At 44.7% G+C, this 25,924-nt stretch overlaps 1 protein-coding gene across 2 annotated transcripts in view; it reads right to left on the minus strand.

The window, feature by feature from the left end:
- CREBBP (CREB binding protein) overlaps positions 1–25,924 on the minus strand; it is a 157,978-nt gene that overhangs the window by 14,794 nt on the left and 117,260 nt on the right. For both annotated transcript variants that reach the window (XM_015125407.3, NM_001260715.1), the window contains 9 exon segments: positions 21,559–21,677; positions 20,145–20,384; positions 19,626–19,714; positions 14,066–14,146; positions 11,978–12,034; positions 8,347–8,424; positions 7,960–8,027; positions 1,477–1,627; positions 659–805 (listed from right to left, as the gene is read on the minus strand). In XM_015125407.3, the coding sequence (XP_014980893.1) occupies positions 659–805; positions 1,477–1,627; positions 7,960–8,027; positions 8,347–8,424; positions 11,978–12,034; positions 14,066–14,146; positions 19,626–19,714; positions 20,145–20,384; positions 21,559–21,677 (1,030 nt within the window).

Genomic DNA, 25,924 nt, shown 5'->3' on the forward strand with positions numbered 1-25,924 from the left:
CAGACTTGTCCCAAACTCCTGTGCTCCAGTGATTCTCCCACCTAGGCCTCCCACAGTGCTGTGATTATAGGTGTGAGCCACTGCCCATGGCCAGTTTTTGTTTTGATGGTATTTACACCGGCCACAAAAAGGATGTGATAAACAAACAAAACAACCAAAAAAAACGCACAAAAAAACAAAAAAAACTGGTCACCAACTCTGCTGCCAACCAGTTAAATGGAATTCAGTTTTCGTCATTGAATAAAAGGATGAATGGCACCACTCGGCACAGAGAGCCACAGTTGGGGCAAAATGAGAAAAGCCACTTTTAGTTCTCTCTTGCCCAGATTCCTGATGGCACATGAAGTCCCTCGTGGCAGAGCTACTTCCTCTGTGCAGGTACCAGGCTGCCCCATCCCAACTCCCCAGGTTTACCTGCCTTAGATAAGACCGGGACTCACACAGACTCACCACACAAAACACGCTTACTGCAGTCAGCTCAACAGTTCATTTCCCACTAGTTTAATGGCAAACAAAACTAACTACTTTGGTTAATTGTGGTTTGATTTACTTTAATCCCCTATGAAGGCTCACAGGCTCCTCTGGGACACTTAAGAGCCCTGGTCTACCCTAACACAGCTCACTGAATGACACGCCCCAGAAGGAGCTGGAAAACTACCTCGTGTTTGGAGGGGGGCAATCAGAGCCGTATTCTTGAACGTGCATTCCAAAAAAGCAGACATCCACGCCGTCAATTTCCTCAAAAGCAAACAGCGCTTTGGTTCGATATGGGAAAGATTCAGACATCTCCCCAGAATCCACAAACCTGAAACAAAAGTCAGAGTCCGACATTTACAAAGGCTGTTGCTAACAAAGTGCTTCTGCACACCAGGCCTGCTCCTCTAACTCTGGCCGCTGCAGATGAGCGGAGGCATGTCCACCTCCTCAGACCGTGGCCTGGAGTCCTCCCTATGGGCCAATCAGCCCTGGAGCGGGGAGTGCCTGGTTTCTGACCAGTTTCCCTCACTAGAGAACTGCACCACTGTGAATGAAATACGGAATTCTGAGTAGGACTGGCTATATACAGCAGTCCCCCTTATCCATGGGGTGTATGTTCCAAGACCACCAGTGGATGCTGGAAACCGTGGACAGTTATCAACCTCTGTGTTTTTTCTTATGCATCTGTACTGGTGACAAAATTTTAATTTATAAATTAGGCACCGCAAGAGATTAATAAGTAATAATAAAACGACAATTATAAAAACAGTATACTGTAATATGCTATGTGGTCTCTCTCTCTTGAAATAGCTTACTGCACTGTTATCGGGTAACTGAAACCCAAACAGGACAACCGAGACTGAGGGAGCTACTGCACACGTTTGCTGCTGCAAAGTCTTTGAAGGATGACATCAAACCCAAGAGCTTTGCAGAGAGCAGGCTCTGGCAAGTGGGAGTGGGGACTGCTCGCAGAGCACTGTAGAGAGCAGGCACACTGACCGTGACTTCATCCCGGGCTTGACCTCCACCGTCTTGTCTGAGCTGGCCACCACTCGGACAAAAACCTCCCCGGCTTCAGGGTGATTCTGGCGCCGCAAAAATTTGTTCACTCGGTCTTCCAAGTGGTTTCCCAGTCTCGTGGTCTGTAGCCCTAGGAAGTCCAGAAGGAGCAGGTGAGAAGGCTTCAGCAGCACTGCTGAGACAGTGACTGAGACTACAGAATCCACCCCACTTTGCAGCACAGGCTGATATTTTAAAGGACTAATATTCTCCAAACATGGAAGAAATCTGATCTGTCCTGTGACAGGAGTGTTACATAAGGGAAAGGTGGACTCTGGGATCTCAGGCACTTCACTCCTGAAAACTGTTTACGTGCCCAGGTAACCTGCATCTTTTGCTAATAGTATGGGGCAGAAGAGCTACAGAGGTGGGCCCAAAATTGACAGGGGCTCTAGGGTGGTGCAGAGGGATGTTTCCCTATTGCTATTAGAACGAGATGCCTCCTGCTTTCCCTGGAGGGCAGAGATGGCACACCCTCAGTGGGTTCCTCCTGCCCAGCTCTGAGGAGAAAGTCCCTACTACAGAGTCTGACATGAGCGTGGAATGTTCTAGGGCTGACAAATCAAGCTGTGGCCACAGCCTGCCTGGTGCCTCAGGAGCCGGCAAAGTATTGACCTCCAAGCCTGCCCTGAGCCACCACCTCGTGTGGTGCATGAATGAAGTTTCCGATCCTTGATGAGGGCAGCCTTTCCTGGGCTCCCCTCCCTGTTGCACCCCTCCTCACCCAGGGCCAACCCCGGGTGGCTACTGTCACAGGAGCTGCCCAGTGGCAGGACATTATATCAGTACAGAGAACTCCTCATACACAGGTTAAAAAACTATAAGGGAAAGTTGCAAAAGGTTCTTAGTGATTACTTATAGACAATGAGATTTTAAAAGACGTTTCTTTCTGTACTGGCTTTCAAATATTTCCTATGTTAGTGAGAAATAGGAAAATTGGGAATTTTAGAAGATTCCTTAGTGAGCTGGAAAATTTAGACCAAACTTCTAAATTTCATTTTGCTGCAATAAACAAATCAGTGGTGCTGCTTTTTGGGTACGTTGTACCTGAATAAAAATGATTTGAAAAGAAATATGTGGCTGGGCACAGTGGCTCACGCCTGTAATCCCAGCACTTTGGGAGGCCGAGGCAGGCAGATCACCTGAGGTTGGGAGTTCAAGACCAGTCTGACCAACATGGAGAAACCCCGTTTCTACTAAAAATACAAAATTAAGCCAGGCATGGTAGCTCACGCCTGTAACCCTAGCATTTTGGGAGGCTGAGGCGAATGGATCACTTGAGGTCAGGAGTTCGAGACCAGCCTGGCCAACATGGTGAAACCCCATCACTGCTAACAATGCTAAATTAGACTGGATGTGATGGCTCACGCCTATAATACTAGCACTTTGGGAGGCCGAGGAAGGCGGATCACCTGAGGTCAGGAGTTCAAGACCAGCCTGACCAACACGGAGAAACCCCATCTCTACTAAAAATACAAAATTAAGCTGGGCGCAGTAATCCCAGCACTTTGGGAGGCTGAGGTGAATGGATCACCTGAGGTCAGGAGTTCCAGACCAGCCTGGCCAACATGGTGAAACCCCATCTTCACTAAACATGTAAAATTAGGCCAGGCACGATGGCTCACACCTTTAATTCCAGCATTTTGGGAGGCTGAGACAGGCAGATCACCTGAGGTCGGGAGTTTAAGACCAGCCTGACCAACATGGAGAAATCCTGTCTCTACTAAAAATACAAAATTAGCCAGGCGTGGTGGCGCATGCCTGTAATCCCAGCTACTTGGCAGGCTGAGGGAGAAGAATCGCTTGAACCGGGGAGGTGGAGGTTGCGGTGAGCAGAGATCGCGCCATCGCACTCCAGCCTGGGCAACAAGGGCAAAATTCTGTCTCTAAAAAAAAAAAAAAAAAAAAAAAAAGTACAATGGCAAAGAAATAAAAACTCCACGGAAATGTAAAAGTTGGCAAAACTATAAAAATAAGGGGAGGGTGGGCTGGGCGTGGTGGCTTGCGCCTGTAATCCCAACACTTTGGGAGGCTGAGGTGGGTGGATCATGAGGTAAGGAGATCGAGACCATCCTGGCCAACATGGTGAAATCCCGTCTCTATTAAAAATACAAAGGAAAAAAGAAGTTAGGTGTGGTGGCGGCGCCTGTAGTCCCAGCTACCCAGGAGGCTGAGGCAGGAGAATGGCGTGAACCCGGGAGGTGGAGCTTGCAGTGAGCCGAGATGGCGCCACTGCACTCCAGCCTGGGTGACAGAATGAGACTTCGTCTCAGAAAAAAAAAAAGGTAGGCGAGGGTGGACTGAGACGTTTTACACTCCACGAAGGCTGCGAGTCCTGCTCCGAGCTCTGTGCTCAGCAGTTCCGTGGCTGAGATGACCATTCTGAGAAACACAGACTTCAGGAACTCACAGCTATGCTACCTATTCTCAGTAAAGCCCCTGAAGAACATTATTGCATTCTTACCCTCGTGCAACTGCTGACCAGTTTTGCTCCCAAACGAAGTGGCTTCCAGCTGAGAAAGTTAGACACGGCTAAGAAGGGCCACATTGCAGCAAACACCAATATCTTGTCTCTTTCCCCATGTGAAAGGGTGGCCCCACACACTACCATTTTCAAACAGCAAACAGAAGGAATTGACCTTTTTTTTTTTTTTGAGACAGGGTCTTGTTCTGTCGCCCAGGCTGGAGTGCAATGACACGATCTTAGTTCACTGTAGCCTCGACATCCTGGGCTCCAGTGATCCTCTCGCCTCAGCCTCCCAAAGTGCTGGGATTATAGGCGTAAGCCACCATGAGTGGCCAGAATCAACCTTTTACATTAGGTCTTTACTTTTTTCTTCAAATCACCTAAATTAACTGTACTATATAAAGAGACATTTAAACAGCTGCCAAGAACCAACAACGTGTTGTGTGCAGGAAGGCACATGTAGGGGGTAGAGGAGCCAGCACACTCAGAAATAAAAATTTTAGCGATACACCTTCTCATGGGGAAAATACATATTTTTTTTTTTTTTTTTGAGACGGAGTTTCGCTCTGTCGCCCATGCTGGAGTGCAGTGGCGCAATTTCGGCTCACTGCAAGCTCCGCCTCCAGAGTTCACACCATTCTCCTGCCTCAGCCTCCCGAGTAGCTGGGATTACAGGTGCCCACCACCGCGCCCGGCTAATTTTTTGCATTTTTAGTAGAGACGGGGTTTCACCGTGTTAGCCAGGATGGTCTCGATCTCCTGACCTCGTGATCCACCTGCCTCAGCCTCCCGAAGTGCTGGGATTACAGGCGTGAGCCACTGCACCCGGCGAAAATACATATTTTCATATGTATATATATTAAAACAAAACACACTCTGCCTGGAATGGTGGCTCACACCTGTAAATCCCAGTACTTTGGGAGGCCGAGGTGGGCGGATTATGAGGTCAGGAGATGGAGACCATCCCGGCTAATACGGTGGAACCCCGCCTCCACTAAAAATACAAAAAAAAAAAAAAAAAAAAAATTAGCCAGGTGTGTTGGCAAGCGCCGGTAGTCCCAGCTACTCGGGAGGCTGAGGCAGGAGAATGGCGTGAACCTGGAAGGTAGAGCTTGCAGTGAACTGAGATCGCGCCACTGCACTCCAGTCTGTGTGACAGAGCAAGACTCTGTCTCAAAAAACAAACAAACACTCTTCCATAGTAACTTCGCTATTTGACACCTGTGATCCATATATGGCTGCATACTCCAGAGGTGGCCTCAGACAGCACAGGGGTCTAGGGGCAGGCCATGCTACCTGCAGTGCACACAGTGCCACCTTCCTCACGGTGCTGCCTCCTTTTCTGTTATCACTTGATTTGGCCGCTGTTGCTACTTTTTCATTACTCCTTGCCACTGCTGCAGTTATGTCCTTGTATGTGCCTTTATGCATATGTGCAAATATTTTTATAGGATACATGTGTGAAAGTAGACTTGCTAAATCTAAAAATGAACACTTTAAATTGTGCCCCTCGCTTTCTGGCATTCAACTTACATTTTCATCCACGGCACATGACGGGCCTTTTGTGCCTTTTCCTTTCTCATTGCTCGGTTGTATCTTTTTAAGGAAGGCTTTTCATAACTCAACACAGTAAAATTATTATCTTACTTTTATCCTGAATGCATTTGTAGTTTTGTTTACTTTTCTCGCTTTTAATCTACCTGAATTTGATTTTGCGTATGGTGTGTGCAAAGGAGGTGGTTTTCAATGCAAGATTAAGGAAGCATACCTTCACTCTGTGATCACACACACCACAACCCCTGTGCTGACACAAGCTCACACCGACAGAGTAGAGCTACCTCTAGTCTCCTAGGCCCTTTTCTCCTGTAATGTTCCATTTCTAGATCTTGGGCTCATCCACCGAATGCCCATGGGTCTTTCTGGATGCTGGAGTGGGAGTGGGACCGGACCCGCTCTGGGGCCACTTGTGTCATTCCCCCTAGTCACCTCCTGCCTCTTCCAGGCAATGACTGTTCTATGGAAGTCTAGCTCTCTGGGTAATTCTGTTTTGGCTACTGAGCCTCTGGCCCAGGGAAGAACTTCCAATTTGCTCAAATGCATTAGTGAACTCATTCAGAATGAATCCTCTGAAGCAGGGCCTCTCAAATGGAAGCAACTGTGCCCCTCCTCCAGGGGACATCTGGCAATGTCTGGAGACATTTTTGACAGACATAATGAATTTGTTGGTCATTTCATTATGTGAGGAAGGTGTTACTGGCACTGAGTGAGTAGAGGCCAGGGATGCTGCTAAAATCCTATAATGCACAGGACAGCCCCCAAAACAGAGGATTACCTGGCCTGAAATGTCAATAGTGGCTTAGATGAGAAACTGAGCTAAGTATTACGATAGTTTATCAATGAGTGGTATTTCAAAAAATTTAACAAAGGCAGTGTAAGCTATAGGATAACTTTGGATGTTGGTTAACAACAGAGTTTGAACTTTAGGACTCAGTCTCAAGTCTACAGGTAGCTTCCTCCTCCCCTTCCCCCAGTGCATGGTACATCCCAGCATTTCCATCTCTCTTCTACTCTGAGCTCCCCAAATGACCCTGGTTCTGTTGCGGATCTCCTGAGCAACATGCCAGTCACCTGTCCTGCCACAGAAAGGTGACAGCTGTAGGGAGCAGCAGGCAAGTGAACGTTAGAATGCTGCTGCAGTTGTCCTTCTTGTGTGGTTTTGCTGGTTAACTCAGCAAAAGGACAGCCTGGCATGTCAAGCTGCAGAAGGCCATCCCAAGACTTGAGAATTGACTCTATTATAAAGATTAAATAATCATAAACTTTTGAAAACAATGCGGTCTTTAAAAAAATAAAAAAGTGAGCCGGGTGCGGTAGCTAACGGCTGTAATCCCAGCACTTGGGGAGGCTGAGGCGGGCAGATCACAAGGTCAAGAGATTGAGAACATCCTGGCCAACCCAACATGGTGAAACCCCGTCTCTAGTAAAAATACAAAAATTAGCTGGGCACGGTGGCGGGCGCCTGTAGTCCCAGCTACTTGGGAGGCTGAGGCAGGAGAATCACTTGAACCCGGGAAGCGGAAGTTGCAGTGAGCTGAGATTGCACCACTGCACTCCAGCCTGGCGACAGAGCAAGACTGTCTCAAATTAAAAAAAAGAAAGTCTACTCAATGCAAAGTTACTTCTAGCAGTAACAGGTTGTTCTATTTCTGCACAGGCACCACCAGCTGCAGTAACATGTCCAGCCAGTCCACATGCAGGCCAGGCTCCTACTCCCAGGGTGGCAGCTGGTTCCCAGGGGTCATGGCTCATGCTCCACTGTAGCAGAACCCAGCACCCACGGGACGGACCCATGACAGCCCACAAAGGGCCCAGGGTTAGACAGGGCTGGCCAACACTACCCCAGTGTGTACACACGCACGCACGAGGGGTGAGGGGTCTTAGGTCTAAGCCACTTGAGAATAATCTGTTGACAAATTTTCTCTGAGAATTTACAAAGTTTACTGTACACCTAACCTTTCATCTAAAACATGCACTGGATCATAAAAGCTGAATAACAATCAAGCTAAATATTCCCTTTAAGGGTGGACTGAGAGGTTTTACACTCGGTGAAGACCCACAGCCCAAGGCTGCCAGTCCTGCTCCAAGCCCCGTGCTCAGTAGTCCCGTGGCTGAGATGACCATTCTGAGAAACACAGACTTCAGGGACTCACAGCTGTGCTGCCTATTCTCAGTGAAGCCCCTGAAGAACATTCTTGCGTTCTTACCCTCATGACTGGCCTGGCTCTCCTTAAGGATGAGACAAGAAAAATACAAAGTACTGGGGAAAAAACTCACAAAAATCTTTGACAGCCAAACCTCAAAACCATGTGTTAAGAGGAACCAAAGGACAATGGGGACAATTTCTACAAGTTTCTAAAATGTGCAGTCCAGGAAACAGAAAGCTTCCCCAAACTTACTCTTAGCACTGAATTTGTTTTCTTTTCGAGGTCTGCCAGTTTTCTTCAAGCAGTTGTCGCACACAAAACTGCAAAAACAATAGTGGTATGATGAGACTGTATATAATGATGTAAATTGTCAAACCAACAAAATGCAGCATTCAGATATTTTGCTGGCAGTTTAAATCACATTATTATTATAAAATTAAAGAGTGAAGAGGCAGACTGCTTTGATGCCACAATTCCTAAAGCAGACAAACACTTAGAACTTAAATTTAGAACCAACTGCCATCTCTCTTAATTGTTGAATTCTTGCTGACAACAATGAATGAGATGCAGTAGCCACTGCAACTGCCCCACCATTGGCTCTGTGTAGAAATGCCCTCCAGGCCAGGGGAAACTACTTACCCTGAAGGCCAAATGATATCATAGTGCAGAACACAAATCTGATGCATCTTCCGGCCACACTCCTTGCAATCAACGAAACTAGGAGACAAAGAAGGCGCACTGTTAAAGCACACGGAACCACATGACCGGAGTCACTTGTAGATGTCTGTGTGTGCATCCACACCTTGTTCTCTGGGTTACTTTGAGTAGTGCTGACATTAATGCATGAGTTGGCTGATTCAGCTATATTTTACAATGCATCCATATGATATCTTCTATAGGAAAAAGCTTTCTTCTTTTCTTTGTACAAGTGCTTCATTCCTCTTTTCTCCCAATCTCCCTTTGCAACCAGAAAGGAAACTTTATTTTTAAAAACTGCTGTGACAAATACATATCTCACAGGCCGGTATTTCTGACACTACTACACATTTTCAAGAACAATGCCTTCTCTAGGTGATTTCACATGCCTAAACTGACTTAAAAAATAGAGAACAATACTTTTAGCATTCTAAACATGTGCTCTTAAGTCTAAAATTGTTTAGGATACTAATGGGAAACATGGCCAGTTCAGAGCAGCCACGCTAGGCCGGAGGCACAAAAACACCAGTTCGGAGTCAGTTACAAAAGGGTGGAACGTGTCAGGCCTACTGGTAAGTTGACAGGGGTTTGTTCAAGTAAATACTGGTGAAGCGAGAGGATGGACCACCCATTCCCCACAAATCCTCCACACTGTTCTATGGCAGCCCACAACCACGGCTCACCAGAGCTCCGCCACCTCCAGGAACTGGCTTACCCAGGAATCTTAAATGCCAAGATGCCTTGAGGTCAGACCTTTGGTTTTTGTCAGCTCCCTCCCTTGCTGCCTCCACAATGCATACCTCCGAGGAGGGGCTGAAGGGACTGGTGAGTAATGTGACTCCCTGTGTGCTCCTGAGTTCTGAGCTATGGCTCCTCTACAGTGTGCCCCTGCCCTTGTTCCCTTAATCTGTCCACTGCACGTGCTATGCAAGCCCTTAGCCATGGGTCTACCCTCATCAGGCTTCTCTGCCCAGTCTGCTGGAGGGAAAGAAAAGACACACACACAAAACTGTGAAACCATGGCGGCACCCGTTCACGGTCCTGTGGCACTCTCTGACAACCCAGCTCCGTCTGGCTCCCTCTGCCTTCCACGTGGCAGCTGCTCTGAATCTGCACTCCTTTCCTCCAGTGCTGTCCTCCACAAGCCCTGTCTTTGAAAACCCAGTCACTGAGCTCTTCCCTTATGCTAAGAATTTCCAAGGTTGGGGCTAAGAACTTCCTCAACTCCTGTGCCGTCTCCAAAGGTCCCCTGCTCTCAACTATTCCCTCCCATGTCAGGGAAAAGGAGTGCCCCCCAAAACTACACTTGGGCCAGGTACAGTGGCTCACACCTGTAATTCTAGCATGTGGAGAGGCTGAGGTGGAAGGATTGTTTTACCGGGAGTTTAAGACCAGCCTGGGTAAAATATGGAGACCCCATCTCTACAAAAAATTAAAAAATTAGCTGGGCATGGTGGTGTGTGCCTGTAGTCCCAGTTACTTAGGAGCCTGAGCTGGGAGGATGTTTGAGTCTGGGAGGTTGTGGCTGCAGTGAGCTATGATTGCACCACTGCACTCCAGCCTGGGTGACACAGCAAGACCCTGTTTCAAAAACAACAAACAAACAAAATCCAAACAAAACACTGTATTCTAGACCCCATGACATCCATTTTGAATTTCCCCCTTTCTCTCACTCCCAATTATTATTGGCCAACTAGGTGGCTCCCCTTCCCTCAGCCCGCCAGCAAGCCCCCCTGCCTGGCTCCGAAAACTCTTGCTTTAATTAGGGTTTCAGTTTCTTGCCTCCTGCTGCTTTGTGTCTCTTAACTAATTTCTCTACTAGAGAACAATGTCTTTCCTCTTCTGATCAATTCACCTCATAGACCAAGGGTGACTTTCCTACATTAGAACCAATGCTATTCTTCAAAACCTCCTCAGCACATTATAGGATAAAGTCTATTGTCAAGAGACAGTGAAATGGCCCTTCACGAAGTTAATCTCTGCCTACCAACCACCCACTCTAGGGGACTTGTAGTTTTATTGAGCAACCTGTGTTCTTTCATGTCTTTGTTTCTAGAATGCTCTGCAGCTTCAACACAAGTATCACCTTGTCCAGGAAACCAGGCCCAACTGTGATGATGCCGCTCTGCCCAGGCGGGGTCCCTTCTGTCTGGGACTCACTTGCACTGTCTCCTGCTGCAGGCTGTGCCATTACCCAGCTGTCTCTCTAGACTACAACCAGCATGAAGAAGGAGACCCCTTTACCCATCCATGTATTCCCTCTGCCTGGCACCTACTACTTGAATGTAATATATTTTGAAATTAAAAAGTAGATATAAGTCGGCAGCACTCTGGGAGGCCGAGATGGGTGGATCACGAGGTCAGGAGTTCAAGACCAGCCTGGTCAAGATGGTGAAACCCCATCTCTACTAAAAACACAAAAAAATTAGCTGGGCTGGTAATCCCAGCCACTCGGGAGGCCAAGGCAGAGAACTGCTTGAACCCGGGAGGCGGAGGTTGCAGTGAGCCGAGATCGTGCTACTGCTCTACAGCCTGGGGGACAGAGCAACACTCATCTCGGGGGGTGGGGTGGAAAAGAGAAGTAGATATAAATAATGAAACTATAAAGCCACGGAGAGAAAGACACAATGTGAAAAGAAAGGTAGAAAGTCAGGAGAAACGATCTGCTGGTCACGAGAGGGGTGGGCGCTCTGCCCTGCCGTCTCACCAAGACTACAGCTCTAGGATTTCACATCATCATCCTGTCTGTGTACCAGGTGCTGGGAGAGATGAAATAACCTGCTGAAAGTCAAGCTAGGTTTCCAGAGGCGGCCTGGGTAAAAATCTGTGCCTGCCACTCTAGCCACTGGCTTCCCTGGAGTGAGAGGGTCAGGATAGGGAGAGCAGGATCTGTTTCTTGCTTTGGCTGAGTCACAGCCCACATTTCCCAAGCAGCCAATGCTCCTGGAGCCTGTGCTCACCGTGGGGACAAAAAATAGCCAGTATCGCCATGCCAATTTGGAGTGCCCTCAGAACTTTACATTGGAGACCTGGGAAGAGGCTACCACACTGAAGAAATTCTGCATCTCTTTAGGGGCTGTTATGAAGCAAGGTTAGCAAATGCAACACTCTCATTCATCACTGTAGAAAGTGCTTAACAATGGCAAGAACATGCACCAAGCTTTACATTATTTGAGAAAGCAGTTTCCAAGAGATTTTCTTTCTGGTATTTCCCTTTAAATGATACTACTAGTACTATCCCACCAAATATTCCTACCTTTGGTCTCTAAAGATTCATACTAAATGGCTTCTTAAAGACACCCATGACCAAATTATTAGAGAGGTTTTCATAGAACTGAAACATCTATTTAATTTTATCATTGTTAAAATCCAGTAATTAGAGACCATGTTACAGAGACATACATATTTTGTTTAAGTTTAAAAAGAATCTATATCTAAAAGATAACCTCACACCAGAAATTCCACTTATTGCAACATCTTTCCAATGTTTTTACCCACAACCCACTCCATAAGGAGTAACTTTACCAATTTCATACCAAAATTAAAAGTAAAAAAGAAATAGCTATATACTTACGGTTCGGGGTCTAAGGTATCATTTTTCTTCTTTTCAAACTGATCCTTTGAAATTGTCCTTGTTTTAAAAAAAAGAAAACATGTTGTATTAACTAAAATTTATCTGTTGAGTATAAACTATAGGGTCTCTGGAATGTGATTTTGTAACTAGTTCTTCAAACAAAAAGACATGATGGTCCTTTAAAATCTCAAGTACATATAATAACAGAATGAACAGAAAATTTAATTTCTCAGAACACTACAATTTCTTTTTCCACATATTCCATTACCATTTCTTTTCTTTTCTTTCTTTTTTTTCAGAGACAGGGTCTTGCTCTGCTGCTCAGGCTGGAGTGCAGTGCCGCGATCATGGCTCACTGCAGCCTTAACCTCCAAGGCTCAAGTGATCCTCCTGGGTAGCTGGGACTATAGGAATGCACCACCACGACTGGCTAATTTTTTGATTTTTTGTGGAGATGGGGGTCTCATTATGTTGCCCAGGCTGAATTCAAACTCACCCCGGTTCTAAGTAGCTGGGACTACAGATACAAACCACCACGACCTGTTAAGTTTTTTTCATTTTTTGTAGAGATGGGGGTCTCACTATGTTGCTCAAGCAACAATCCAATTATTAATCACACAACTAAAGAGAATTAAGATGACAAGGGAAATAAATTAAAAATGTAGAATTTCAGTCACTTTGGTTTATATGTCTTACAAGTTAGGTTTTTTCCTGCATTTGAACAAAGAAAATGGTAAAGCGTAAGTGCCTACACTGCTTGGAAACCGCTCTTGTGGCAAAGTCTTCCTTTCTGTTGGGGGAAGTCACACTGTGGGTAGGGTGCTAGGAATCATGGAAGACTAGGGAACTCAGTCTGACGAAAAGAGGGAACGGTAGACCTGGGCAGATGCGGTGGGTGGCTGGCAGGTTTTTAGATATTTCAAGCATAGAAATGAGTTGATAACACAATTTGTGCATTTGCTTTTTCTTGCCACACACATGCCATTGTATCACTCGAAAGTAACTGCTGGATAATAAATACTGGAAATAAAAGTTTAATCCTGTGCTGGAATGAACTAACAAAGTCATACCTGTCCACTTTGGAGCCGATAAACAATAGGTAAAGAAAGCACTAGTGAGGGAAGGAGACACATTTATACTTTAGGCCAAAAAATGGGGTACTGGAATCCATTAATCTGCATTAGAGCTCAGCAACTGAAAGGATGGAGGTTTAAGTAGAGATAAACTAAATGTAAAGGGCAGGGCATGTACACCAAACTCATTTTTTGCTACTGCCAGTTCTGTTAATGGGGCTACCTGGTTTCTCAGGTATCACTGAAAATTTACACGGTCGGGCATGGTGGTCCCAGCACTTCGGAAGGCCAAGGCAGGAGGACTGCTTGAGGCCAAGAGCTCGAGACCAGCCTGGGTAACACAGTGAGACCTCATTTAAAAAAATAAAAATTAAAATAAAGAAAATTTATAATTCCCCAAAATGGAAGTTGACAACAACTAGGAAAAACCAATTATTTTAGAAGAAAAGACAAACCAAGGTCAAGAGAGAGCAGTGGTCTACAGTGGTAAGCCATAGTACCACTGCCTTGAATGATAAAGGCAGAAGTGGCACTGTGGTTCAGCCAAAACACATTTTTCAGTGTAAATGTGTATGTATACACATATTCAAATTAAATGCGAGCATAATTAATATGCAACAAACCCCACAACACTACACACTGTAATCTCAGCACTTTGGAAGGCCCAGGCAGGTGGATTGTGCTTCAGTGTAGGAGTTTAAGACCAGCTTGGGCAACATGGCGAGACCTCGTCTCTACAAAAAATACAAAAAATTAGCTGGGTATGGTGGCGTGCCCCTGTAATCCCAGCTACTTGAGAGGCTGAGAAAGGAGGATTGCTTGAACGAGTTGAGATAGTGCCACTGCACACCACTCAGGTGACAGAATGAAAACCTGTCTCAAAAACAAAAAACCAAAAAACATTGCATGAAAGTCAAAATGGCAGTGGTACTTTCCTTACAGTCATTGGTAAGAGGAAAAAACAATTTAAGGTCACCCTCCCTCACCCCAGAAAAAATGACAGGACGGTACTTACGTCTGGGGCTGTGAAGGGTCGTCACCCAGGGTCACATTCTCGCCCTGGATCTCTGTGAAACACTTCTCACAGAAATGATACCTGTCAGCAAGAAGGCCATACTTGGGTGAACTGGTCCATCATAACACACAGCCACCCAAGCAACGAAGCCACCAATCAGAGCAGGGCAGAGCACCACGACGAAGGGGGGGCGTTGTTGGTTGATTGATGGGTCAGTGAGGACAATGAAAGGAACAGGGGGCAGGTGGGGAAAGGCAGGATTAGAGAACAAGGAAGGGAACAAATAGCACAGACACAGAGGTAAGACGCAGACACCAAGACAACACAGAGCAGAAAGCCAAGGCAAAGCATTGATTAGCATTCGGTCTCATTGCACACATCACAGGCCATCATCACTAACAACGACAGGCTCGGTCCGGCTCCAAGAGGCAAATGTTTTCAAGGAGTTGTTAATACTAGAATTGCATGGAGCCCAAATTTAGGAATCTGAATTTTGTTCTTACTCAGAGAAAGTAAAATATAACTCTAGGGTTTGAGATGGAAAAATTTACTTGAACAAAACAGTCTGACAAAAGGCCTTAAAAAAGCAATTTAAACTGAAATAGCTTTATTTTTCAAAATGGAAAATTTATGCTTGACAGCAATTCAGAGATTTTATTTCCGGTATTAAGCCAGATCTTTAAATGCATGAAAATGCTGAGCACCCAGAACTGATTTTATTTTATTTTATTTTATTTTTTTTGAGACGGAGTCTCGCTTTGTCGCCCAGGCTGGAGTGCAGTGGCCGGATCTCAGCTCACTGCAAGCTCCGCCTCCCGGGTTTACGCCATTCTCCTGCCTCAGCCTCCCGAGTAGCTGGGACTACAGGTGCCCGCCACCTCGCCCGGCTAGTTTTTTGTATTTTTAGTAGAGACGGGGTTTCACCATATTAGCCAGGATGGTCTCAATCTCCTGACCTCGTGATCCGCCCGTCTCGGCCTCCCAAAGTGCTGGGATTACAGGCTTGAGCCACCGCACCCGGCCTACAGAACTGATTTTAATTTTTTCCTGTTTTTTTTTTTTTTTATGTTAATCATTCAGTTAATTGTGTTACAATACAAATGAAACCAAATCCATATTCTAGACAAACATTTAACATAAATGCAGTCAGGGTCAAAGACTTTCCACCCATTTATCAATATGAATATACAGAGTAAGAAATGTGATATATTGTATAAGAAATACAATATATGTAAATCCATGAACAATCTTTGAAAATTCAATTCTAAGCTTTGATGTGACATTTTTGGTACTGGGACCAATCATCCATCAATCGGAGAGACTTAGCCAATGACTGTTCTGACTTGGGGGCAATCCAAGTTAAGTGAATTTAGAGTTAATCTTTAAAGAACAATCTGCATTTGAGAAATTATCCATCACCCCAATTTCTTGTAAGACAATATAGAGCCTGGGCTCAAGCTATCAAATACGAACAATTAAAATAAAAACTACTAAATGTTTGGAAAGAACATAAATGAGAAATCAACAGAAATGCAGGCTGATGCTGCATAAAACGACACGAGTACACAAGAATACCGTAAAAATAAACAAGCGGGCGGAGGCGGATCACACAAGCGAGAAGAATGAGTGTCAGGTAGCAACGGCAGCACGAATGCGGTTTAGTGCTCAAAACTATGTCTACGAGATGCCAGGAAGGATTAGTATTAAAAACAGTGCGACAGGACTCGAGCGCCAGGCTGAACCACCAAGTGCAGAACGGGACACGGCAGCTGCAGTCTCACTCACTTGCGCATTCACACGGCTACAGGAGACTGAGGTGTGGGCCACCGTGTGGCCAGTTCACCACCACTAGGACAGGTCCCCCACAAGTCCCAAATCTAATCTTAATTCAATATACTGAGCATTTTGTCTGCTGTATTTCACTAACCCCACACACACAGCACATTTTAAAGCATACAACTTCAGAGCATGCACAACATCTCAAGATGAGCCATTTTTTTTGCCTTTGGTTGATGAGGAACATGACAGATTCACTGGATTAATGAAGGTTTCTTGCTGGGACTAATTTATTTGGGACTAACTCAACTAATAAATTATGTCAGGATTTAAAACTCTGACAGGGAACAGGCAGATTAATGTTTTTCTTTAAATATGTATTTTTTTTTTCCTGAATGAACTACAGCAATATTCTGGCCATTCACTATTTTGTAAATATCCTAAAATCCTGTATGGAGAAGAACTTCCATGTGCAGGAGGGCATGGTCATCACTGGCAAGAAGGAATTAAAGTACAGAAACTATAAACCAATTCAGTGGCAACCAAAACGATATGCAAAAAAGACATTCCCTCAATCCCCAATACTTCCCTTTTATAAGTAAAACTCCAAATTGAGTGCTCCATTCATGTTAACAATCAAACACACAGCACTATGGCCAGCTAGAAGGGACGGTTCAAGACATTCTGAAATGAAACTCCCATCGTAATCACAGGTGAGTCTAAATGGTTTTAAAATCCTGGAGAAATTCTTTGCTTCTATTCAAGGACAGCAAGCCCAGTAACATCCAGGAAACAAGGACCATAAACCTATCTTTTCCCACCGAGGAAAGTGACACAGAGGGAGACACTGGTGGTGGAATGGCAACGCTTGCGGTGGCTGGGAAACTGAGGCTCTTCCTGTATGACTGACTCTCATCCTGGAAAATCCAAGGATCAGAACCGGGGAGGCAAAGCATGTCAACAGACTCCTTGTCTGCCCCAAAACTGCTGGAGAAATGGACAATTTAGCCTGTTCATGTTTAAGAAGGGGAGGAAGAGGGGCCCGTGGCTTCACTTTATTACTGTTCTGAGAGATGAAGAAAGCACACAGAACAGACAGCAGTCACCCCCAACTAGTAAAATCAGCTAGAGCAACCCTGGCAGTCAGTGAATGCTAGATGTTATTGTCAGACTGCCCCTACCTTCTTACCTAGTCCACACTTTATTCTCCCCGGAAACACATAAAGATTTAGAAATTTGCTTTTCAACTTAAGCACCCAGATGACATTTTGCCTGGTGTGAAGGAAGCAGCTTGATGAATATGGAATTGCAAAGGAGAAATACTTCACATAATCCAGTAATGATGCATTTCAGGGTTGCTAAAGTTAGTACAATGTAACTGCATAGTTTATCTGTAAGGGTAATTTAATATATGGAGTAAATTTTCAAATGCAGATTGTTTTAAGTACCATATCAGTACATATGAATAACTGGGAATATCTATAGATAATATTTATATTATCTATAGATACTAACTGGGAAAGCTAAAGAACAGTTTTTCCAACATGAGTTACTTTCAAATTTGCAAAGTATGAAAACAAGTGAAAACGTAACCATACGCTCACTTATATATTAGGGTTTCACTTGTTTAAATGGTCTGCAGGATTTTTTATTGTTCTAAGTGCCCAGTAAAAATGAAGTTCTATACAGAAATAAGACGTTTCAGAACTTTCAAGATGGTCTTGTGTTTATACGCCATCAATGACTCTTTGATCCTACCAATTCCATTTAACTTTAATTGCTCTCAATGTAAAAGACCAAAACCTGTGCAAATCAGCAAAGGCAGGGTCCCAACAGACCCAGGAACAGGCCCCACAACACTTTAGAGAGAGTGGTAAACAATCTACCTTTCTTATAGACCAAAACTGTGTTGGGCAACGTAGCAGAGGTGGCATTTTTCTGGGTATAGTTAATATCAACCTTTCTCTTAAGATATCATTAACTTTATTTTGCTTGGCACAAATGGTTTTTAAAGTGCATTCCTATTCATTATTTCATCATTGGGGACTTGACAAAATGAGGCTGCGAGGGAAGACGCTATTGTTTGTATCATGGACAAAGCTAAGCTTAATACATTAATACATCATGGGGTGTGCTGAAGTCATGGGGCTAAAACTGTAAAAGGAGTGGCCAGAACTTCTAGAAGAGCAGCAAGTCACTATGGGAAAGATTCCATTAGGAAGGGGCTATGGTATCATTTTAAACTTGATCATAAAATGTTTCTATTGATAAAGGGGAAGTTGAGATGGAAATCAGACTCCGAATGTTAAACTATTTTCAGCAGGACAATTGCACAGGCTGCACTTCCAGCAGAGATGAAGTTTAGGGTCTGCCCTTCTCCCTTGCACTGGTGTTTCACTACACTGAACAGTAATAGGAATAAGCAGGCCAGGCTTATTCCTGATAGAAAAGGCTTAGGAACCTTTTTTTAGAGACATTTTTGTGTCAAAAGGATTTTTTAAAATACAGGATTTTGATGGGAGTTATTACTTATCTTGAATATGGTTTTTTAAAAAACATAGAAGAATTAAAACAACCACAAAATTCCAACATTTTCAGGCCTGTGAACAAATAACAAACAGGCTTCTGTGTTCTTTGAAGTATAGGACATAATTACTGCATCCAAATGAGAGTGAAATAATACAAAACGCCAAACTCCAGTGTTGACGGTTAATACTTGAACCTAAAGACAAAGAATAGGCACAAAGCTCTATCTTGGCCACAGAGAATCCAGCTGCTGGCTCATAAAATGGAGGCAATGTCACAGTTTGAGCAAGATTCCTGACCTGTGCCTCCACGCATGGTGTGCTCACACTGCAGCCGCACATGGACACTTACACGCTGCGGTACAGATAAGCTGACTTCTCAAACAACCCCAAAACTACGCAAGGTGTATTTGTGTGGGAAACCACAACAAAAAATACTATTTTCATTCTCCATCTATTTTAAGACAGGAGATCTATTCTTTAGCCATCTTCATATTCCAAAAGAATGGCAAGTATTTCTTAAGCAGATCCACCACTCACAAAATCCTGAAATGGCCATCTTATAATAGGAGGGTGATTCTTGAACTCAATTAAAACACCAGATCTCATTTTGTATCATGCTGCTAGTGTCAAATTTAAAAATAAAGATCATGGACCCTTTTCCTCTGCCTCAAAGGAAGTAGCACTTGTGCAAGTCTTTCCATGAGACTGACCTGGCCAAATTACCCAGGCAAATATTTGCAGGCAGAATAGTAAAATCCACATTTTCTACTCTATGAACATCTTTAAAAAGGCATGCCAACCTTTATCAGAGTTACTCTCAACTTCAGACGCTTGCTTCTAGGGTTGCGTTTTAGAACAGGCATGGCTGAAGAAAGAACGTACCTAATTAAGTAGTACGGCAAGACTTGACTCAGAGGTTACAGTTTTTACACTATAAAAGTATGCTTTATAACTAAGAGGCCATGGGCCTATCCGTGTGACTAACAAGACACTGAAATCGAGCTACTTTTCTTTTTTTCAAATAGAGATGGGGGTCTCACTATGTTGCCAAGGCTGATAACGTAACTCCTGGGCTCAAGCGATCCTCCCACCTCAGCCTCCCAAAGTGCTGGGATTACAGGTGTGAGCCACCACACCCGGCCTGAAATTGGGCCACTTTTTATTGGAACTTCAGGAAAGAAATAATGTACACAGACTATAACCAGATGAACGTGCCTTGCCCTAAGACATAATACAGGATGCTGCTTGACACTTACCTATTCTGATAGCTGTAGTAGGCAGCATCGCGAGGAATGGTACACAGCTGCTTCCCATAGCAGCACAAAGTCTGTGGGGAAAACTCATACTGCAAAAATAAAGGAGAAATACTTTTATATAAAAACACATTCCATTTACTGTCCTATAATGTTCTAGTCTACTATAGAGACTAGTAAATTATCTCTGTTAGTATATTAGATAGTTTTCTAACAATTTTAGTAGCTTTAAAGACATTTTGAGATAGCATGTGATACAACTGGCTCTAAGAAACATTTATTACAGACAGGTACCACGGGCAGCGGGGCAGCCAGAAATACTTCCTCATGGCCTCCCTCAGTAAGTGCCTATACACCCAGCTCTGATCACCCATCACATCACTTCAGGCATCAACTGTGTCACCAGAGAGCAGACTGCACATATGCACTCCCAGTACACAGGTGTGGTCTCATATTAGTGTAACACCCCTCTGGCTGGATTAACTCGGAGAATTCACTTTCTGGAAAAACTTAAAACTGTACCTTGCGTCCACAGCAATATCCAAGGGACTGCATGACCGGGTCAATTTCCTGCTCAAAGACCTCTGCAAGCTTACTGCAAAACTTATAGACTCGGGATGTCTTGCGATTATAGAGCCAGGCATTGTTGAACATGAGCCAGACGTCGTCCACGTACTGCCAGGGCTCTTGGTACTGCCCTGTGTCCAGCTTCCGCTTGATGGTGGAGAGGTCCATGGGATTCTTTACGATGTCAAAATAATCCTTTTAAAAAAAACAATGGTCTCAGGGAATTCCCCAACATCCAAATGCCAGTCATATCTGGCAGCTTTGTTTTAAAATAATAGAAACAGAAAGTACCAAAATAACTTCCATTCCCAACAGTAAGAAATGGGAAATGAAAAGAAAATAACCTCTGATACAACTGACTTTACTCACTAAAAGTATAATTAGTATTTTCAGGTATGATCGCATTATAATACTTCAAAGGCAAAGATAAAGAAAAATTGTTGGCCGGGCGCGGTGGCTCAGGCGTGTAATCCCAGCACTTTGGGAGGCCGAGATGGGCGGATCACTAGGTCAGGAGATCGAGACCATCCTGGCTAACAGGGTGAAACCCCGTCTCTACTAAAAAATACAAAAAGCTAGCCGGGCGACGTGGCGGGCGCCTGTAGTCCCAGCTACTCGGGAGGCTGAGGCAGGAGAATGGCGTAAACCCGGGAGGCGGAGCTTGCAGTGAGCTAAGATCCGGCCATTGCACTCCAGCCCAGGGACAGAGCGAGACTCCGTCTCAAAAAAAAAAAAAAAAAGAAAAAAAAAAGAAAAATTGTTAAAAGATACTTCTAACAGAAAATTTTAAAAATAGATCTTTAATCCACTGAATTAAAATAGTGAACCAGTTTACCAAACAGTGTGTATTTCTAGATATTCACTCTTGATCCTGGCAAGCAAAATGAAATTCCAAGACAAATATAAACACAAAGCTAGTAATTACTGCTACATAGAATCTGCTGGGTCCCCATGGCCTTTGCAAGGCTATCCAGGAATATAAAAGAGAGAAGTCTAAATATTTTTTTACATTTGATGTTCATAAATTCTTTCAGACAAAAGTGACACAAGGATCCAAATATAAAGTGAAGTCTCAGGGGCATGTGCTTCCCTTGCTTCAGTGCACCCCTCCAAGGACCGGGGCTTCATGAACAAGTGAAATCAAACAAAATAAACACTTTCATTGATAACTGTTAACAGACAACAGTTTTTTATATTAGGAGAACAATCTTCAAGGCAGGGGGATTATTTAATCTAATTTCAAGAGATAAAACAACGGACACTCAAAAGTCACACCAGCAAAGTTATAATCTAATTTCAAGGGATAAAACAATGGACACTCAAAAGTCACACCAGCAAAGTTATAATCTAATTTTACGAATTAACTTACTGGAATTCCAAGGAGCTGGGGATCTACAGGCTGCCGGAAAGGTAATGACTCTGGGTCCTGTCGATACAGTGCTTCTAGGGTCGGCATCAGGGCCTGGCGTAACTCCTCTGGTTTAAAGACTGCAGAGAAAACATCAAAAAAAGACACTCTGTAAAAGGTGCTCAGATCCCTCCTACCTCACATTTAAAACGGAATCCTGGCTGCTGTGACGTCCCAACCATGATGCTCCTAAGGCACTCGAGGGGCTCTCGTCCATCACCATAAGGACTAAAGCTTCTGAAAACACACTAGTGTCAGAACTGCGTTCAGGTTGAGAGGCAAAATACAACGAGAAGTTTGCATCTTCTATGAAAGGTTTCCAACATTTAAAAACTTGCTGAAAAAGAAAGTAAAGCTAACTCCCCAATCTGTCTCATTCATCAAACTGGGTGGCAAATAAAGCCATTTCAGGCTGGGCGTGGTGGCTCACATCTGTAATCCCAGCACTTTGAGAGACTGAGGCGGGCAGATCACCTGAGGTCAGGAGTTCAAGACCAGCCTGACCAATGTAGTGAAACCTTGTCTCTACTAAAAACACAAAATTAGCCGTGTGTGTGGGAGGGGCCTACAAGCCCAGCTACTCGAGAGGCTGAGACAGGAGAATCGCTTGAACCCAGGAGATGGAGGCTGCAGTGAGCCGAGATGGCGCCACTGCTTGGGCAACGAGAGCAAAACTCTGTCTCAAAAAAAAAAAAAAAAAAAGAAAAAAAAAAAAAAGTCATTTCATTGGAAGGGACCTTAAAAGATCCTCTGAGGAAAGTCTTTTTATTCTTGGCTAAATTAAATTCAGGCCACTAGAGACAAATGGTTTTGAATCTCATAAACGTAAACAGTAATAGAGATACAAAATAAAGCATTTTAATAAAAAGTTCCATATTGCTACTCCCACATTTACTAATGCGAATTTCTCCAACCCCTCAGCCACCTCACTGCCTACTACATTTTCTATTGTCACTAATACAAACATAAATACTGGCTGCCAAATACATTCAAGATGGTACATTCATACAAACCCTCAATGAGTATGGGAACAGGTGCCGGGGAAGCTGCTCGGTGTGGGAGGCCGGCCAGTCAGCAGGCAGTGTGTCATGACCCCACCTGGCTCATGTTCACTCACACAGAGAAGAAACTGGAGGCAAAGATATCTCAGGCGTTCTGATGCCTTGGCTTACAAGTGACACGTATTTTTTTCTTTGTGTTCTTGTAATTTTTAATTTATTATTTTTGAGACAAAGTCTCACTCTGTTGCCCAGGTTGGGGGACACTGGCATCATCTCAGCTCACTGCAGCTTCAACCTCCCAGGTTCAAGTCATCTTCCTGCCTCAGTCTTGGGAGTAACTGGGACTACAGGTGTGTGCTACCATGCCTGACTCATTTTTAAATTTTTTTGTGGAGATGAGGTCTCACTATGTTGTCCAGGCTGGTCTTGAACTCCTGAGCTCAAGCATTCCCCCCTGCCTCAGCCTTCTAAAGTGCTGAGGTTACGGGCATTGAGCTATCATGCCCAGGTTTTTTTGAGACAGAGTCTTGCTCTCTCACCCAGGCTGGAGTGCAGTGATATGATCTTGGCTCACAGCAACCTCTGCCTCCTGGGTTCAAGCGATTCTCCTGCATCAGCCTCTCGAGTAGCTGGAATTACAGGTGCCCACCACCACGCCCAGCTGATTTTTGTATTTTTAGTAGAGATGGGGTTTCACCATGTTGGCCAGGCTGGTCTCAAACTCCTGACCTCAAATGATCCACCTGCCCTGGCCTTCTAAAGTGTTGGGATTACAGGCATGAGCCACTGTGCCTAGCCATCATGGCCAGCTCATTTTATATTTTCAGAGACAGAGTCCTGCTCTGTCGCCCAGGCTGGAGTGCAATGTGGCGCCATCATAGCCACTGCATCCACTAACTCCTGGGCTCAAGTGATCTTGTGGTATTAGTATGTTGCCCAGGCTGGTGGTATTGAACTCTCGGCCTCAAGTGATTCCAGCCTCTCAAAGCAATTAAGATTATAGGTGTGAGCCACTGGGGCCTGGTCCGTTTTTTGTATCTTGAAAATATTTTTTTTTTTGAAATGGAGTTTTGCTCTTGTTGCCTAGGCTAGAGTGCAATGGCACGAACTCAGTTCAGTGCAACCTCCGCCTCCCGGGTTCAAGCGATTCTCCTGCGTCAGCCTTCCGAGTAGTTGGCATTACAGGCGTGTGCCACCACACCCAGCTCATTTTGTATTTTTAGTAGAGACTGGGTTTCTCCATATTGGTCAGGCTGGTGTCGAACTCCCGACCTCAAGTGATCTGCTCTCCTCAGCCTCCCAAAGTGCTGGGATTACAGGTGTGAGCCACCGCCCCCAGCTGAAAAGATTTCTTACAACAGATAAGTGGGAAACTGTAATTTAAAAATCAGATTAAAATATGGTAAACATTTAAAGTTCCAGTTGGGAAGGGGCAAGTATGAGGTACATGGGTCTGCCATCAATTTTGTGTGGGGTGGAGATGGTCTAACTTGACAAATTCTAGAAAGCGCCATCTGAGTCCTAACTGGTGAAAGCAAAAGTTAAAATTCGAAGGAAAACCCCATTTGTTCAACAGGCTCACTTTAGAGATGAAAACAGGCGCACCAAGAACACGCCTCAGGGCTCATTCCCATCAGAGCCCAGGATCCAGACTCTTGACCAACCTCTGCAGACACCACCTCCTCTCTAGGGCACCTGGCTGCTTCAGACCTCCGATAGCGGCTTGAGGTCTGGGCAACCAGGTAAAAACCCTGAGATGCAGCACTCAAGCACACAGTCCCCAGCACTTGAAAGTGCAAAGGCCTGGTCTAGGGTGCAGATGTGCCCTTCAGAAGCATCAGAAACACACATCCTTGCTTCACACTAACTCCTTTCTTCTGTTTTATGCAGAGATGAAGTAGCATTTGGTAGTCTTTGAATAACTCATTATAAGAAAACAATTATGTAACGAATAGCCTTTTGATTTCTCTAAACGAGGGGCTGGCAAATTATGACCAACAGGCCAAATGTCGCCAGCTGCTTGCTTTTCTGTATGGCCCAAGAGCTAACAATGGATTTCACATTCTTTAACGTTTGGCAGAAAAAAAAAGAAAAGAATATTATTTCATGACATGTGAAAATCACACAAAATTCAAGTGTTAGTCTCCAAAAATACAGCTTTATTGGTGCATAGCTATGCTCATTCGTTCATATAGGATCTGTAGCTGCCTCCGCACCACAGTGGCAGCACTGAGGAGTGGTAACAGAGGCCTCAGGATGCACAAAGCCCACAGCATGGAACACCAGGCCTCTGCACGGAGAAGGCCTGCAGACCCTGTTCTAGACCCTGTCACCGCCCCAGTGGTAATTGGGAGTGACAGGGCCTGAAACAAGGGTCACTTTGGTTGACCATTTATTCATTCATTAAATAACTATTCAAATTCCCTGCTGAGGAGAGCATTTTCTCTCTCTCTTTTTTTTTTGAGACGGAGTTTCGCCCTTGCCCAGGCTGGAGCGCAGTGGTGCGATCTCGTACAGGCGTGAGCCACTGCACCTGGCCGAGGAGAGCATTTTCAAACTCCTGTCTTTACCAGCACCTTTCTGTAAGAAGATCCCATATGTGCAGAAGTGAAGTCAGGAGTGTGTGTGAACTGCACACGAGGTAGGGTTGCTGCAGCGCACCAGCAGCTCCCAAAAATGCGTCTCTCAGGCCCTTGGAGGCTGCTGTCTCATATCTCAGTCCCCAGCCCCTGTGACTACTGAAATTTCACCAAATGAGAAATTTCACCAAATGAATAATATTACAAAAAATAAAAACTCAGTTCCTCGGTCACCCTGGTCACTTTTTTTTTTTTTTTTTTTTTTTGAGACAGAGTCTTGCTCTGTCGCCCAGGCTGGAGTGCAGTGGTGCGATCTCTGCTCACTGCAAGCTCCGCCTCCCGAGTTCACGCCATTCTCCTGCCTCAGCCTCCCGAGTAGCTGGGACTACAGGCGCCTGCCACCGCGCCCGGCTAATTTTTTGTATTTTTAGTAGAGACGGGGTTTCACCGTGTTAGCCAGGATGGTCTCAATCTCCTGACCTCGTGATCCACCTGCCTCGTCCTCCCAAAGTGCTGGGATTATGGGCGTGAGCCCCCGCGCCCAGCCACCCTGGTCACATTTTAGGTGCTCAAGTTATCTATGTACTGTAAGATGAAAATTATTTCATCAAAACTGAAACTTTTTTTTTTTTTGAGACGAGGTCTTCTGGAGTACAGCAGTATAATCACAGCTCACTGCATGCAACCTTGACCTTCTAGGCTCAAGCAACTCTCCTAACTTTGCCTCATGAGTAGCAAGGACTATAA

This window comes from Macaca mulatta, chromosome 20 (genome assembly GCF_049350105.2).
Source record: "Macaca mulatta isolate MMU2019108-1 chromosome 20, T2T-MMU8v2.0, whole genome shotgun sequence".
NCBI classification, from domain to species: domain Eukaryota; kingdom Metazoa; phylum Chordata; class Mammalia; order Primates; family Cercopithecidae; genus Macaca; species Macaca mulatta.